Source organism: Dromiciops gliroides, chromosome 5, assembly GCF_019393635.1.
Source record: "Dromiciops gliroides isolate mDroGli1 chromosome 5, mDroGli1.pri, whole genome shotgun sequence".
Taxonomy (NCBI): Eukaryota; Metazoa; Chordata; class Mammalia; order Microbiotheria; family Microbiotheriidae; genus Dromiciops; species Dromiciops gliroides.
Window position 1 is genome coordinate 60,672,700 of NC_057865.1, and position 16,035 is coordinate 60,688,734.

The 16,035-nt window shown below is 39.3% G+C and overlaps 1 protein-coding gene across 3 annotated transcripts in view; it reads right to left on the reverse strand.

Annotated features, from left to right (window-relative positions):
- Nucleotides 1-8,405: 8,405 nt before the first annotated feature.
- Nucleotides 8,406-16,035, reverse strand: part of PIP4K2A (phosphatidylinositol-5-phosphate 4-kinase type 2 alpha) — a 198,952-nt gene continuing 191,322 nt past the window's right edge. For all 3 annotated transcript variants that reach the window (XM_043966474.1, XM_043966475.1, XM_043966476.1), the window contains 3 exons: nucleotides 14,227-14,470; nucleotides 12,077-12,180; nucleotides 8,406-9,242 (listed from right to left, as the gene is read on the reverse strand). In XM_043966474.1, coding sequence (XP_043822409.1) covers nucleotides 9,162-9,242; nucleotides 12,077-12,180; nucleotides 14,227-14,470 — 429 coding nt within the window. In that variant the 3' untranslated portion in view covers nucleotides 8,406-9,161. The remainder of the gene's footprint in view (nucleotides 9,243-12,076; nucleotides 12,181-14,226; nucleotides 14,471-16,035) is intronic.

The window sequence follows — 16,035 nt, forward strand, 5'->3', positions numbered from 1 at the left end:
GTTCAGGCTCTGGTCACTGGTAATCAGATATCTAGGTAACCAGATTCATAGGCACAGAGATTCTCAATTAGTTCCTCAAAGAGGTGCTGAATGACCAGAATTCATTGTCACACCAAGTAATTTGATTTTTTCCTTTTGGTCAAACTAGGTAAAAAATCACTAGGAATGGAGAATAACAGAAGTAATGGTGATTAGGTCACACTTTGGTTACATTATAATTTTGTCTTCTGTTATCTCTAGCAGAAAAGAGAATGAAGGATTTTAGATCCACAGAGAGATGGCAGATATCAGGGAAAGTGTCCTAGGGAAAGAGAATGCCTTAGCATAGGAAAATTCAAGAATCAAGTGCTGAATTCATCAGATGTGTTGTTGTTGGTCCTTCATTTTTGAAGATCATGATGCTTGACTCATGTGTGAGTTGCACAAAGTTGCACAAAGTTGGCGGCCCCACTTTCTCTTCCAGAGCCATTGAAGTCCAGTGGCAGGACAAAAGTCAGGATGATTGGCGGAGGTCCAGGATACAGGGGATGTCTTTGACCAAGTTCTGACAATTCCACAATGCATGCTTCACCTGCATTCATGGCAATTGGAACAAATTGTTCTATCTGCCACCCATTCCACTGGGGGAAGTCTTCACATGTTTGGGTTACAAGAGAGTTATGGGTAAGTCTTAATATATTTGTGATGAGGAGTTGGTGTAATTTTATTCATTCATTCATTCACTTATTTATTTATTCATTCATCCATGCATTTATTTACTTATTTATTTATTCAGCAATTCATCTATTTATTTGTTTGCTTATTTATTTATTTTTGCAGGGCAATGAGGGTTAAGTGACTTGCCCATGGTCACACAGAGACTAAGTGTCAAGTGTTTGAGGCTGCATTTGAACTCAGGTTCTCCTGAATCCAAGGCTGGTGATTTATCCACTGCGCCACCTACCTGCCCTGAGTTGGTGTAAAACCAAAATCAAATGTATTCACCTCAAAAATACTTTCATAGATTTTGTGTATTTGTCACAGAAACATGTTAAATTTAAGAAATATTGGGAAAGACTGTTGAGTCTCCTGAATAAGATGTATTGGAAAGTGTCCTCAACTTGAGTTAGAAAGTCTAGGTTCAAATCATGCCTAGTCCATTTTATTAATTGTCTAGTTCCTCAATCCATAAAGTGAGGATAATGATAATCGTATTTGCTTCGTTACACAATTGTTGAACTGAATGAGATGATGTATATGAAAGCACTTGCAGTAATATGTAAATGTATGTTATTATTATGGAGTAGAGCCTTTGAAAAATTAGTCAACCATCAAGAAGCATTTAGGGAGCCTGGACTATGCCTGTAGCACTTTAGGTGCTCAGGGGGGTCCTGCAGAAAGGATTAGTGTTCCTTTCTCACTAGGAGCTAGCAACTAGTTAAGAAAATGAGATTGGAGCACTGGCCCTGGAGTCAGGAGTACCTGAGTTCAAATCTGACCTCAGACACTTAACACTTACTAGCTGTGTGACCCTGGGCAAGTCACTTCACTCCAATTGCCTCATTAAAAAAAAAAAAAGAAAATGAGATTAAATAATCTAATTGGACACACAATACCAAAAAAATGAAAAACTCAAGGCTAAAGTTAGCAGACTATACAGATAATTAAGAGGGAAGTAAATATAGATTGGGTAGCATGAAGCTTGTAAGGAAAATAAAAATGTAGATATATATGTATATTATATATACATATATTTCTTATGTAAAATTATGCAGAAATTTGCCCATATCAAAAAGAAAAATCAATAAAAATGATTAAAAAGAAAAAGCTTATTCAATCTATAAAGATGAACACATACAAAGTAAAAGTGAATTAATAACCAGTTAAATATGGCAAAGCTAGAGTGTCACTCCATGTTTTTTCTCCTTTGGGGATAATATTATTCAGAATCAAAACACCTTGAAATGATACTGTCCCTTTTGAGGATCTAAAAGGGTTATCTCAGTTGATCATAATCACGTCTTGCTCTAGCCCAGGGTGATGAGGGAAGAAAATATAAGACAGGCATTTTCCATGCTTGGATAAAGTAACTGAAGTTGTGACTTGGCTTAGATTAGGGTTGGAGTGGGGGTCCCCAGTTCCATTCTACAAGTGGGAATAATTAGAAGGCAAGGAGCACTATGGAGATGTGTTAATTACCAAAGTGAATAATTGCTAAAGGAATACTTGAAAATATTAATCTATTAATTAATCTAGATGCCTGGACATTCTGCATCTTTCGGTACCAAGGCAATTAGCTAATCTGTTTTCCTTTTTTTTTTTTTTGCAATCATTAATTATTTCTGTAAAGTCAGAGCATTCAAGAAGCTCCAGAGAGATGTTTTCTTTCCCCAAAAGGAGCAAACGAATTTATGGTAATTTTTCAAGGAGAGGGGGAAGCCTCTTTGAAACTGCACTGGGCAAAGACTTTGCTAGGAAAATAAATAAAGAGAATAGAGGTTTATTTGGCCCTTTGAAAGGGGCCAAATGACCTAAAAGGATTTTCTCTCCAATAGGTGTTAATACTGTTCCTCTCCTTGGGAAAGTTGTACACTTATTTCTTTCTATAAATATACATACATACATACAAATGTGTGTATATACATAAAATACATATTTGTATATGTCTCCTTTGTGTGTATGCATACACATTTAGTAAGTGTGTGTATATATATATATGTGTGCATGTATACATCTATACCTATCAAGGGAGCAGGGAGAGCGCTGTATCCTTTTTTAAAAAAAAAATTTTTGTTTTTGTTTGTTTGTTTTTTGCAGGGCAATGAGGGTTAAGTGACTTGCCCAGGGTCACACAGCTAGTAAGTGTGAAGTGTCTGAGGTCGGATTTGAACTCAGGTACTCCTGAATCCAGGGCGGGTGCTTTACCACTGCGCCATCTAGCAGCCCCCTTTTTAAAAATTTTTGGTGAGTCAATTGGGGTTGTGACTTGCCCAGAGTCACACAGCTAGTAAGTGCATCTTTTAAAATTACAAATAGAGGGGTAGCTAGGTGGCACAGTGGATAGAGCACTGGCCCTGGATTCAGGAAGGACCTGAGTTCAAATCTGATCTCAGACACTTAACATTTACTAGCTATGTGACCCTTGGCAAGTCACTTAACCCCAATTGCCTCACACCAAAAAAAAAAAAATTACAAATAGAGACTGGCCCAGACCTTTGATTTAATTGGCATAGAGAACTCTAAAAGAGGAGAATTTTCAAATATCAGTGCAGTCTGCACCTATTTTGTAACTCTGTTTGCCTTGAGAAGTTAAGCAACTTGCCTAGGGTCATAAAGCTAGTATGTATCTTGGAGCCTGGTCTTCCAGGTTCTGAGGCCAGATCTCTATCCACCACGCCACACTGCCTCCTTTGTGCAGTGGAACATAATGGCTTTACAGTTAGGATCTGATACTAGCTGTGTGACCCTGCGTCAATTACTTAATCTTGCAATGATCTAGGCAACTAAGACTATGAAGTGAAAATAGATACATACTTTTTTTTATATATTTGCCATATTACAGTGAAAGAATAGGAGGTTTAAGTTAATAAGGATGTGTGTATAGTTAGGACTCTGCACAGACCATCACCACCTTTCCCCCCCATATATATATATATATATATATATATATTTTTTTTAGTGAGGCAATTGGGGTTAAGTGACTTGCCCAGGATCACACAGCTAGTAAGTGTTAATCGTCTGAGGTCAGACTTGAACTCAGATCCTCCTGACTCCAGGGTCGGTGCTCCCCCCCTACAGATATATATATATATTTTTTTTTTAATTTAAAGTTGCCCATTTTCTTTTCTGTAATCCTCTTTATCTCTCTCTCTTTTTTTTTTAGGCAATGGGGGTTAAGTGACTTGCCCAGGGTCACACAGCTAGTAAGTGTCAAGTGTCTGAGGCCGGATTTGAACTCAGGTACTCCTGAATCCAGGACCGGTGCTTTAACCACTGTGCCATCTAGCTGCTGCCCCCCACCCCCCCAGATATTTTTGACAATCACTTGAGGTCAACTCCCAAACCACTTGGTAGTTCCTCCAGTCCTCGGATTCTTTAACCAGGGACATGCTATAAGGCCATCTCATTTTGCTAGATTACTCCTGAAGACTCTGAGTTCAGGCCATATCCATGGATTTTCTTTCCCCTTTCTTGACTAGCAGTGGCTACAAATCTACCAGTATCTTCCTTCTGTCTCTAGAGATGCTTATCATAAAGGGATAGGAGGTAGGTCTTATGTTAAATTCAGAGTCTACAAGAGAAAAGTCATGAGTATTTTGTCATAAACTGGTACTTTACCTGAAACCTCATCTTTTGTCAAGTGTGCGTGTGTGTGTGTGTGTGTGTGTGTGTGTGTGTACTGATACATGGTAGCTGTGTCTTAGATTTTTAAAATTCCATTTTACTTTCTTTCACCTAGGAGATTTATCTGCCTAAATACAGTAGTTATTAGTTTATTCTGAGATAACCTAACTTGTTTTCACCACTGACATTCAAACAGGCTGAATTCAAGTGTTTAAGTGTGTAGGGGAGAGGGGGAAACCTCCAATGTTTTTTCACGTCCCCCTGGTAGGGTTTTTACTAAAGCATAAACAAAGAAGGTCATTGAGTCCTTTAGGGTGCATTCACTGAAGCCTTTTCAGGGCAAATGGGTATTCATTCTATTCTTCAAGGGCTCTAGAAAAGCAGCTTCCAGCATCTCCCTTGGTAATTCATTAATTGCTCTTCCTTCAGCACCTTTCCCATCATTCTCGGGTTGGTGTTCTGGACCACTTTACAATACGATTCATGTCATTTAAAAAACATCAGTTCAGAGTATTGGAAAAGAGGCTGGGGGATGGAGAGCACATTTGGCAGGTGGATTTTATCCTGCAGATGAATCTAATAGAAGGGAATGACAGCAATTAGATTTCAGCCTCTGCTGCATTTTCCTCTAAAACTAAGGAAAATAGAGCTAATCATCGGTGCATATATTTTGAATTTGCTTGTTTACATACCTATTGTTTTTTCCTATTATATATATATAAATGTAAATAAATATATATACTGCTTTATTATCGATAATAGGCAGCTAGGGTCCTCTCTCTTTCAATTACCCTGTACTCATTTTGTCTTTGTCCTATATGCATCTCTCCCTTTAGAATGTAAACTCCTTGAGGGCAGGAATTGTTTCACTTCTGCCCTTGTCTCCTTAGTCCCTGGTACCAGGGATCTAACAGGCATTTAATAAATGTTTGTTTTTTGAGAAATGATTTGCTAAATTGTTCATTTTGTCCCTCTGTCCCCAGTTGCCAACACAATGCTAAACCTGGCAAGTGCTTGAATTGAATTAAGTATGGCTGCATCCACCACTAAATCATTAGCAGAACTAAGCTGTTGTCTCTGTTTAAGGAGGGAGAGAGGAGGATGTGTTACCTATGAAAAATGGATAGTTGCCATCTTGAGAACTTTGAGGGAAAAGTCATCTGAACTGCTCCCTATGTAATGCTTTCTAGGTGGTAACACTTTCACCAACAAATTAATATAAATAAAAGGAAATGTATTGGGGGGGGGCACCTATTCAAAGGAGACCTCAAGGAGAAACTCTGGAAAAAATAATTTTGTTTTCTGTCCCTTTTCTTACTCTTTTCTTTGCCTTCTATTATTATTAATTGCCTTATCAATGATCAGCAGTTAGTCCCCTTCATCCCTAAAATAACTCCCATAGGGGCAGCTAGGTGGCACAGTAGATAAAGCACTGGCCTTGGATTCAGGAGGACCTGAGTTCAAATCCAGCCTCAGACACTTGATACTAGCTGTGTGACCCTGTGCAAGTCACTTAACCCTCATTGCCCTGCAAAAAAAAAAAAAAAACAAAAAGACAAAAAACTCCTATATCTTCCCCTCAGGAATGTTAGCTTCTTGAGGGCAAGGAATGGTTTTGTTTTTGTCATTATCCTTCATGCCTGGCCCATACTAGCTACTCAATAAATGCCAATCAATTGAAAAAAATTTTTTCCAAATAAGTAAGTGTTTAAGGCGTCCAATTCCCACTAGTGTTTTAATAAATGGTTGTTTCTTGCTGCTACTTTATTTTTTTGGCCTGGACTTATGGTTCCATCAGTGAGGAAACTCCTGGTATGAGAAACTTATTTCCTCTCACCGTTATTAACTGCTTAGAAGGTTGCCTGGGACAATGAAAGTGACTTGCTCAGGGTCACAGAGCCAATTTGAATAAAAGGCAGGTCTTAAATAAACCCGGATCTTGCCGACTGATTCTACCCATTAATTTCACAGTCTCTCTCCCCTATTACTACATTTGAGGTCTTAAAATATTTAGAATTACTGTCTTCTGGGACCACTGTGAATTTAAATCAGGACAGTGTAAAGCCAGAACGAGGGTAAAACAGATAGTGAGATCCAAATGTGCTAGAAAGAAAACAGCAGCTGGACCTACAGTCATTTGCTATCCTCCATAAGACTTTGGAATTTAGCAAACATTATTCTTTGCCTGTGGCTAGGATCCCCATTCCTGGAAATGTTCAGAATACTATACTACATAAAGGAAAGAAGTTATCAGTGAACCTAGTACTATTCCTATTTTTCCCCTTGCTATAATGAACACCAATGGGTTTTCTTTTTGCCTTACTCATCTTTCATTAAGTTACCTTCGCTGTAGGAGTTTTGGTCACTTACAAATATTTCTCTGTAAAAACAAAACAAAAAAAAAACCACCCATTTTTCAGCACAGGTTAGACAAAATGGTCTGAGGGGGAAAAGAAAATGGTCAATTTTATTTGATTGTGCTTCTTCAAAGTTTAAGGCTGATTTATATTTGGGGCTTCACAGAAGCACAGACTCTGAGTGGGAGGGGTACCAGCCACATTTTAGAATTCATCTGCAGGGGAGAGAAGCCCAGTTGTAACAGAGGGGGCACAGGCTTTCCCTTGTGAGTCATCAAAGTGCTTTATTGTATAAAGCCTTGCTCATGTTTGGAGTGGAGTTTTAGCACTAGGAGATACAACGTGCACTTCCTTACCCTGTCCAAATAAAAGTTTATTGACAGCAATGAAGGACAAAGACTGGTATAGACCAAAATAAGAAAAAAAAGCATTTTGCAAACTTCTAAAAAGCATAAATATGCAAGCCACAATGAAGAAAAGCTTTTCAAATGATGTCTGGGTACCTCATCTTAACTTCAGGGTCTCTCTTTGCACATCTCCTACCATGGACAATCACAGCTGGTTAAAAAAAATGAAATGGGTATGATGCCAGATTAAGAATCGAATCACAGTATCCATTCATTTAAATGCATAAAATACAGATTTGTACAATTATATTACAGTGGTGTTAAGTTCTTCCACAAAACTAAGTAAAAAATCAGTACACGGCAATGGGATGGTGCTGCCTTTGGCTCCTGGAGATACTGTGATTTCAGCCCTTCCATGTTTCTCTGAAGTAAACCCTCCATACACCATGCCCAGTTGCAGTCTGAGCAGCACTGATGTTAACATTACTGGAAGAGGCATCCTGCCAGGCTGGGGTTTGTTTTCCTTCTAAGTAATCATTGGAGGGTGTAATCTGCCCCCCCCTGAAAATGCCTACAAAAAAAATCATCTCATGACTTAAACAAAGAGTTTTAAAGGCACAGCTTCAACACAGTGTATGAGTTAATAACATACTATAAGCAAACCTAATTCTTTTTGGCTTAGTGCCCTTCAGAGGATGCAGGGAAGCTGGTAGAAACATGATCAATGCTTTTTTGTTTTTTTAAAAATTTAAACATGATTAAATGCAATCAGCACAGTTTTAGGCAATGAATTTGTACAACCAGATTTGGGATAAACATTTGAAAAATAATCATTCAGTTGATAAAAGAACATTTGGAGAGGAAACAAAAACAGAATAGCCTTTTTTAGTTTATTGTAAAAGACTTATCTACCATGGACTTGGAAGAAAGTATTCTTTTGGGTACATCGCTGCATGATACACCTCAAGAAATGCAAACATTGTTTCATCTATGCTGCAAAATAACTTTACATGTAAACTTCAAAAAATCACATACTGTACATAAAATTTTAGATTCAAAAGTATCCCTGTTTTCCTAATAATGTAAACAGTAAAATTGAAGGTTTCCATGAAAGGGATAATTTATAACAAAACACCACTGTTTAAACAGTGGTTAAAAACTGAAGCATTTTAAAATTTTAGATTTGTTTTCCTTCTGTAGCAGGAGAATTGAGATTTCTATCACTTGGCTCATCCCCTCAAATTGGAAGATGATACTATTGCCCAAAACTATGCAGTTTCCCCCCCAAAGCTTTTTTTTCCCATGTAGCATTAATTCCTATGTTGCAATAGAAGAGTGTAACAATGGAGAAGCTCCAGGCAATAAAAGAGAATAAGCATTTTTCCTTGACATAATTTACTGAGGTGAAAATGTAACTGACAGAGCAACTACGGCATCAGCCTCCCGTTAGAAGAGAGAAAGTAACTCCTTGACGCTGGAAGTTCTGACATGATATACTTGAGGCAAAACAGTGCAAAGGCAAAGACAGGGGATGCCACCACCTGTCTGGTGCCAAGGGGTTAATGTTACAGTTATTAAGGAGTGCCAGCGTGCGGAGTAAAAGTGTAACATTCGCGTAAGGTTTTTTAAAAAATCATCACCATCATTATTATTATCATTATTATTATGAATACTGTCTCATGTCTTCCAACTCAAAAAATAAACTGATCCACAGTTTACAGTTTGATGCCAACATGGCTGGTATGACATGCATCTGATTCTCCCCTCCCCCCACTTGTTCATTCATTCATTCACTCCACCACAGCTAGCTGTATCAGAGAGTTGCTACCGCAACTTGCTCTGAGTAAAGCTAATCTATTTTAATTCATTAATTATATTTTAAATTTTTTTAATGCACACACACAAAAAAGTCAGAAGTAGCTAGAGCTATGCTGGGAAATATCAGGTAGCTGTTAGAGCAAGTCGTCCCCTAGTCCATCATCTTGGCCTGAGGAGGTAAACGTGAGGAGGCTTGCTTTTCTGCAAGAAGAGCATGTCACTGAGTTCCATTTCTATTTTTTTTTTCCTTAACTGAAGCCAGCTCTGCTGTGTTCCTGCATCTCATGTCTGTCCATCCCCTGGGCAACATGGGACGTTACGTCAAAATGTGGCCGATAAAGTCCAAGAAGCGCTTTGAATACTGTTCGGGGTTCACGGTTGAGATCTCTGCACCAGCCTGTGCCAATTTAAAAGAAAAAAATAAGGAAATGGGGAAATGGATATTGTTATGATTCTTTCAATTTCTAAACTAAAGAACAAAAATCAAACCCACACGATTCAGTGCTTACTGCCAACTGTGGTTGTAACCTGAGTGTAAACTTGGCAATTCCCATGTCTAGTCAGCCCTCCATTTTACTGCCCCATTTATTAATACATTAATAAGAGGGTTCAAATAATCAAGTTCTTGATGGTGATGATGGAAAACACTGGACAGTAATGCGATTTTGTTAACTTAAGAAAAAGAGAGCGGCCACGTTGGGATGAAATCTATGTGTAGTGTATTGAGAATGGACACAGCCAAACATCTGGCAGAATAACACTTCAGCCAGATGACTGCAGAAGGGCTGCCTTAATTGTCCACGGCCCTCTTAGCATATGAGTGGCTTAAGTGGCTGAGTCCTCTACAATAGGGGCAGACAATAGGAGCAGCAGCAGATTCAAAGACCAGCTGGCCAGATGAAGCCAGTTAGAACACATTCTGGGGGAGGTGTGTGTGGGGGAGTAGCTCCAGGTCAGTTTCTCTCATTAGAGCTTTTCTTCTACACATTTCTCATAGCATTTTCCCCTTCCTCCTCCTCTCCCTCCCTCTCCCCCCCCATCTTTCTCATTTTCTTTCTCCCACTCTTCCCCCCATCTCCCTCCGTCTCTCTTTTCCACCCCACCCCCAACTTGTGTCCTTGTTCCTCTCTCCATTAGACTATAAGTTACTTGAAAGAAGGGCCTGGGTTGTTGCCCAGAGCAATGATTTGCTAAAAAGTACATGCTTAATACATGTTTGTGAAAACGAATTCCTAAGTACCACCCTTGCTCTTTCTTTCTTTTTCTGGGTTAACTCTATCAGAAGCAAAGGCTGTGGGGGAGGAGAGGAGATGTATTCACCACTGCCCTTCTCAAGCTGTGCCTAGAGCCAGGGGAGCTGGGCTTCACGGCAGCAGATCAGTCAGGGGGTCTCTATTTTTAGGTCTATAACGCTGCTAATCAGTTGTCAAGCAACTACCGGCAAGCTCATTAATTCCCTGACTGTAAAGAGTAACTCCAGGCTTTTAGTGAGTCACCAAATGATATTTTTAGGCACCTATATTGACTGAGTAACTTGTTATTTCTCATGTCTGGCTTAATATGCTATGCTTTACTCAGAAGTTCAAGGATTAAGACAAAGGGTAGACATTCCCAACAGAGGTAAAAACAATGGTGCCATTCAATGCAATGTCTTGCAAAATGCAAGGTTTCTTAGGCTAAACTATATAACATAACATACCACTGCGTTACACAGCAGCAGAGTGGAAAGGGCACTGGATTTCAAGTCAAAGGATCTGGTTTTGAGGCCTCGCTCAGATGGTTACTACCTGTATGAGTTAGGGCAAGTGTTTCAACTTTTCTGGGCCTCAGTTTCCTCCACTGTTATGTGAAGGGTTTGGACAAGATGGCCTTCCAGGCCTCTTCCAGCTTCCACTGGATGATTATATGACCTAGGTTTGAATTCTCTTCCTGCCACATATTATCCCTGTGGCAACGGGGGTCTCAGTTGAAGGAGGTTGGACTAGATGAGTTGTAGGGAGCCTTCCAACTCTATGGCTGGCTGGGTAGGAAAAAATGGAATATGTGTCATAAGAGCCGTGCTAGAAACTGGAAGTGATGAATGAGGCTTCGAATGCATTTGCCATTAAAATTTTACAAGGAGAGTCCTCTATGCTTACGTGGAATTTAAAATGCATTTCCTGGTCAGCTCCTTCCCTACATAATGGGTACACAATACATATTTGTTGAATGAATGTATGGATGGATGGAGGAATGAATGGAAAGATTTCTTTGGTGAAAGCAATACTGACTTAGCATGACTCTGTTTCTGGGATGCTGGCCTGTTCTTTCACAGAAAGAAATGGGACTTTTGATGGTTCTGGTGAATCTGGCTGGATCCTCATACTCTGTTGGGAAAGCACTTCCTTTTATAGCCCACTTGTTGTGCGCCCATGGGCAGCTTTGGCAGTCTGGTGAAACCTATGGTCTCTATCTCAGAATCATGTTTTTAAATGAATAAAGTAAAATACAGAGGACTGCAAAGGAAGCAAATTATATCAAAATAAATATACTTATACAAATAAACCAAACCAAACAAACCAACAAACCACGTTTACAGATTCCGCTTAAGTTCATTCGTATGGGTTGGGCTCTGTGGCTTTTTGGTTCACCCACAGTGCCAAAAAAGGGGGGTCTCTTAATACAAGCATCATTCAACAACTGTCAAATTATGAAAAGGAATTTCATCACATAGTGATCTGTTGGCCAAGGCCTTTAAAAGGCTCCATTACAAACAAAATGAAATTCCCTGAAAGGTAAGAAAAATACTACCACATGTTGGCACAGTCTTGGGCAGGGAATACCATAATTAAGAATGTGACAGTGCCTTAATTCTGAACATTTAATATTAGATTTCTTAACACATCCTCAGCACTTTTCATTTTCAAAGCATTTTCCCTACAGGAGATAATGAATTCACATAATGCCCCAGTGATACATGTCCTTATTAATACCACCAGTTTGCAGAGTGAACAGCTTAAATCGGGGAGTTTAAGTGACTTTGCCAAAAAGGGATAGTCAACCTGGGATTAGAAGCTGGTACTTGAAGTTCATAATATGGTGCTCAGAATGTGAGGCCTTACTAGCAATCAATATCACGGCACTGCTTTACTTCTCCATAAAAGGAAGGCCACCTGGATGAGACCACCTTTCACCAGGTGTAAGCAATTCCAAGAGCTCAGAAGAGTTGGAAAAGAAGAAATAGAGACTTACGCCATGTTTAACAGTTTTTGCAGCGTGGGCAGCTTTCTTTTTTGCATCATAATGTGTAAGAATGTCAATAATGGCCATAAAATAGACCTCTTTCCTAGGTGCATCTGAAAAACAATGATAACAAAATGGTAACAAGAACTAGGATCACATTAGTTTTAAGCAATGTCCCTCCCACCCTTCAGATGGAAGGCAAGGAAAAGTTGAACTTTTTACAGAGGGTGGAAGTTTTGTGTGTGTTTTTTTTTTTTGGGGGGGGGGAGGAAATGACAGAAAAAAATGACTGGTTGAGAGAGACAGAGTAAAGTGGCATGTAAAGCATCTTAACAGAATAGGAACACTAGAAGGGGTCAGAAAACAGAAGTTCTAACACAAAGAGTTTAAACTGTCACTATAAATGTGTGGATACATTTCTAATAATACACATACATATGTAAACATGTACATATGCATATATAAAGATACACGAATATAAATATGCATGGGTACACACACATGGACACACATTTATGGCCTAATAAGAAGTCCAAATTCATTTGATATGATCTCTAAATATATTAAGTCAGTGATAGATATTTAAGTTCTCTCAAATATGTGTGGAATAATTATGCTCTTTGGAATCTGCATACCATGAAGGGATTTCTTCTGGTTTATCAACAATCCCATAGTCATAACATTATAAAAGAGTAGACAAGGGAACCAGCTTAGATGATGCTTATTTTTAATTCATATTCTCAAATGAAAATTGTTTCACTAATGAACAAAAGGAGGAGTATTTGGCCACACATATTTTCTGTTACTAAAGCAACTTGACAAACAGAATCAAAACAAAGCCAACTTTCTTTGCTATGTCCATTCAGATGTGGTTTTTACAACAATTTGAAGCAAGAGGCTTTACTTTAGCTGGACTTTTCAAAACACTTCTGACTTGTTTCATGTAATTTAGTGAAGCTGAAATGATAATTTTTCAAAAAATAAGCTAATCAAGTTAGATCCTGGTTTTGTATTTTATCTGATAGACTCCTAAAAACAGATCACACTTGGCACCATTTTAATGACCAATGATATGTTATGGACAAGAGTCCCAGGATGGGAAGGAATTGCAACCTCTATTGTGGGAGGGAAAAACCCATAGTAAATGAGAGCACAGATCTATTTGCATATGTAAGGTTAGGTATATTACCTCTGAGGTAGTAAATAGAATCATCTTAGTAACTGCTGGCAAATTCATCAAGCTTTTGTGATTGGAAAGCAAGGAAGACCATAGTTAGCTGGAATTAATTAAGATGGAATCTACCAATATCTTGGATTCATTTCCACTATCCTAAAGAAAAGTGCATTGGGATCCTATTTTTAAAATCACCTAAAATACGGACATTTCCTACAGCAGTCTTTCAATCCTTTCAATACTCATACGAAGGAAAGAGAATCTGCTATTAAGTTATAGATAGCAGCCTTGGGTCTCCCACGGAAATTGTTATTAAAAGTTCTCATCAGGGGAGCTAGGTGGCGCAGTGGATAAAGCACCAGCCCTGGATTCAGGAGGACCTGAGTTCAAATCCAACCGCAGACATTTGACACTTACTAGCTGTGTGACCCTGGGCAAGTCACTTAACCCTCACTGCCCCGCAAAACAAAACAAAAACAAAAAGTTCTCATCAGACATTAGTTTGTGGAATGAGATAAGGTGGGAAGTAGGACAGTTGTAAGGTCATCATGAAGCATCTTTGGATCTTATGGTATTGGCAGCATAAATCAACCCAATAGGGCAGCTAGGTGGTGCAGTGGATAAAGCACTGGCCCTGAATTCAGGAGGACCTGAGTTCAAATCCAGCCTCAGACACTTGACACTTACTAGCTGTGTGACCCTGGGCAAGTTACTTAACTCTCATTGCCCCGCCAAAAAAAAAAATAAAAAAAATCAGCCCAATAAGTAAGCTGTGGTCTGATTCTTTTCCTGAACATCATGATATCCAATAAATTCAACCTGCTTATTTTGAAAAAACGCCAGAATCATAAATATTTTCAACATTCCCTTGTCCTGAAATCAACTTGTTCAGACCTCTAAAGAATATGATAAAGTGTGCAGTTCATATTTCTTTAGTCAATTTCAGGATTTAAAAACAAATCACCATGCAAGAATCACAACTTACTTTCATGGCACTTTATCCCATAGACATCAATGTTTGGATCAAATTCCCCAGGAGCCAAGGGTGGTGAGCTGTTGAGAGTATTTCCTGGACTGTCTGGAGGCGTTCCAATAGGGTGGGCCCCGTCGCTTTCCCCTTCCTCTTCACCATCGTTTTCCTCACACTCTACCTCTTCCTGCTCTGCTCTCTCAACATCATGGATCCCAACCAGTAAGCTGTAGTCCATGAGTTTGAGTTGGGCAAGAAACTAGAAGGAGTGAAAGGCTATGTTACTCCACTGTAAGTTACCCAAGTGTGAACAGAAAGGCTTTAAAAAACTTGAAAAAAAGCAAGATTGGAAAAAACCCAACCCAACAGCTGAGGAAAAACACTTTAAAGGGACTGGGGCTAGGTGAGAATATGGTGGTTCCTGAGGTGAGATGAGTGTTTCCCTAGAAGGTGGTGAGTAGCATCAGAGCATGTTTTGATTTATAGAGAGCCCTTTGCTTCTGAGGTCGTCTCACTGGCCAAGAATGTTGCCTCACACTTCCGGCTGGCTCAGAGCTGGTGTTTTTTCCTCCAAAATGCAAACCTGGGCACTGCAATGTATACATTTGTCACATCTAGGCTGGATTATAACAATACACTGAAAGCCAGGTTGCCACAGAAGAAACATTAGGAGATAGGTTTTTGGTTTTATCTTTATGAGATTTTTTCCTCCTTCTTCTTAGTGAAGAATGACTAATGGCCACTGAACTTGGACCTCCCAAGTAGCTTGGGGCAGGAGTCTCTTGATATGGTTTGTACAAATTTATACTTGGAACTACTTTTAATCTCAATAACAAACCCCAGTGAGGGCAGATCCTTATGTTGTTGGTTAAGGTCCATCCCCCCCTCCCCCCCACAACCCCTGCAAATAAGTAAAAGCCCAAATGTCCCAAATTATAGTGCAAACATGTGGTTTTAAGCAGTTATCCTGATGTTTTCCCTTTAGATTTGAAAGTGGTTTGCTCTCTCTGAGGACTGCAACTCTACCATATCCCTTCCTTCCCTCCTGGTCTGCTCCCCATCCAGGCATCTGACAAAGGCCAAGTGTGGTGAATGGAAGGAAATGGAAGTGACTTTGGGGAAAGAGAATTGGCCATATAGTTCCTTGCTATTTTATTCATCTGGATTTGCTGAAATCACATCACTTGTGCTGGTAGATGCACTGGGTCTCAGGCATAGGTTTATTTATCATTCTAAACAATAACAGAACAAAGAAGGTATAGCTGCCTACCTGCTGGTTGAAGGTGAACATCTAGGCTACACCACTCAAGCCTCTGCTCTATCCTTGGGTGGCTGGCTCCTTACAGCTTCCAACTCAGGTTCTGACCATTATGCACATGGCCCTACACGGGACTTGGCCCAGACCTTGAAGAACTGACTGTTCACCCCATTAGGCTGACACAATAGCTGACTGTCCTCAGGTTTCTACTGTTAGAATTTGAAAAATAAAATTGGCTTACTTAGTAAAGGTACAGGGCTGAGCTTTCGAGGCTTGGGGCTCTGGGAGAAAGCTAAGAGGAAAGAAGGAAAGAACAGCCTTCTATTTCTCAATCTTTTTTTTTTGTTGTTTTTTTTTGCAATTCCCTTAATACTGAGGAAGCTCAATCTTGGAACTGAAAGCAAGATCTACCTTATACTCCAGATAAAAGCTAAAAGCATTATTCTATTCTATTCTAGATAAAAACATGAGTTCACATTTATTCAGTGCTGTAAAGTTTGCCAAGGGCTTCCGTATGTTATGTTATGTTATGGTATCTCATCTGATCCTCACAACTCTGTGAGGCA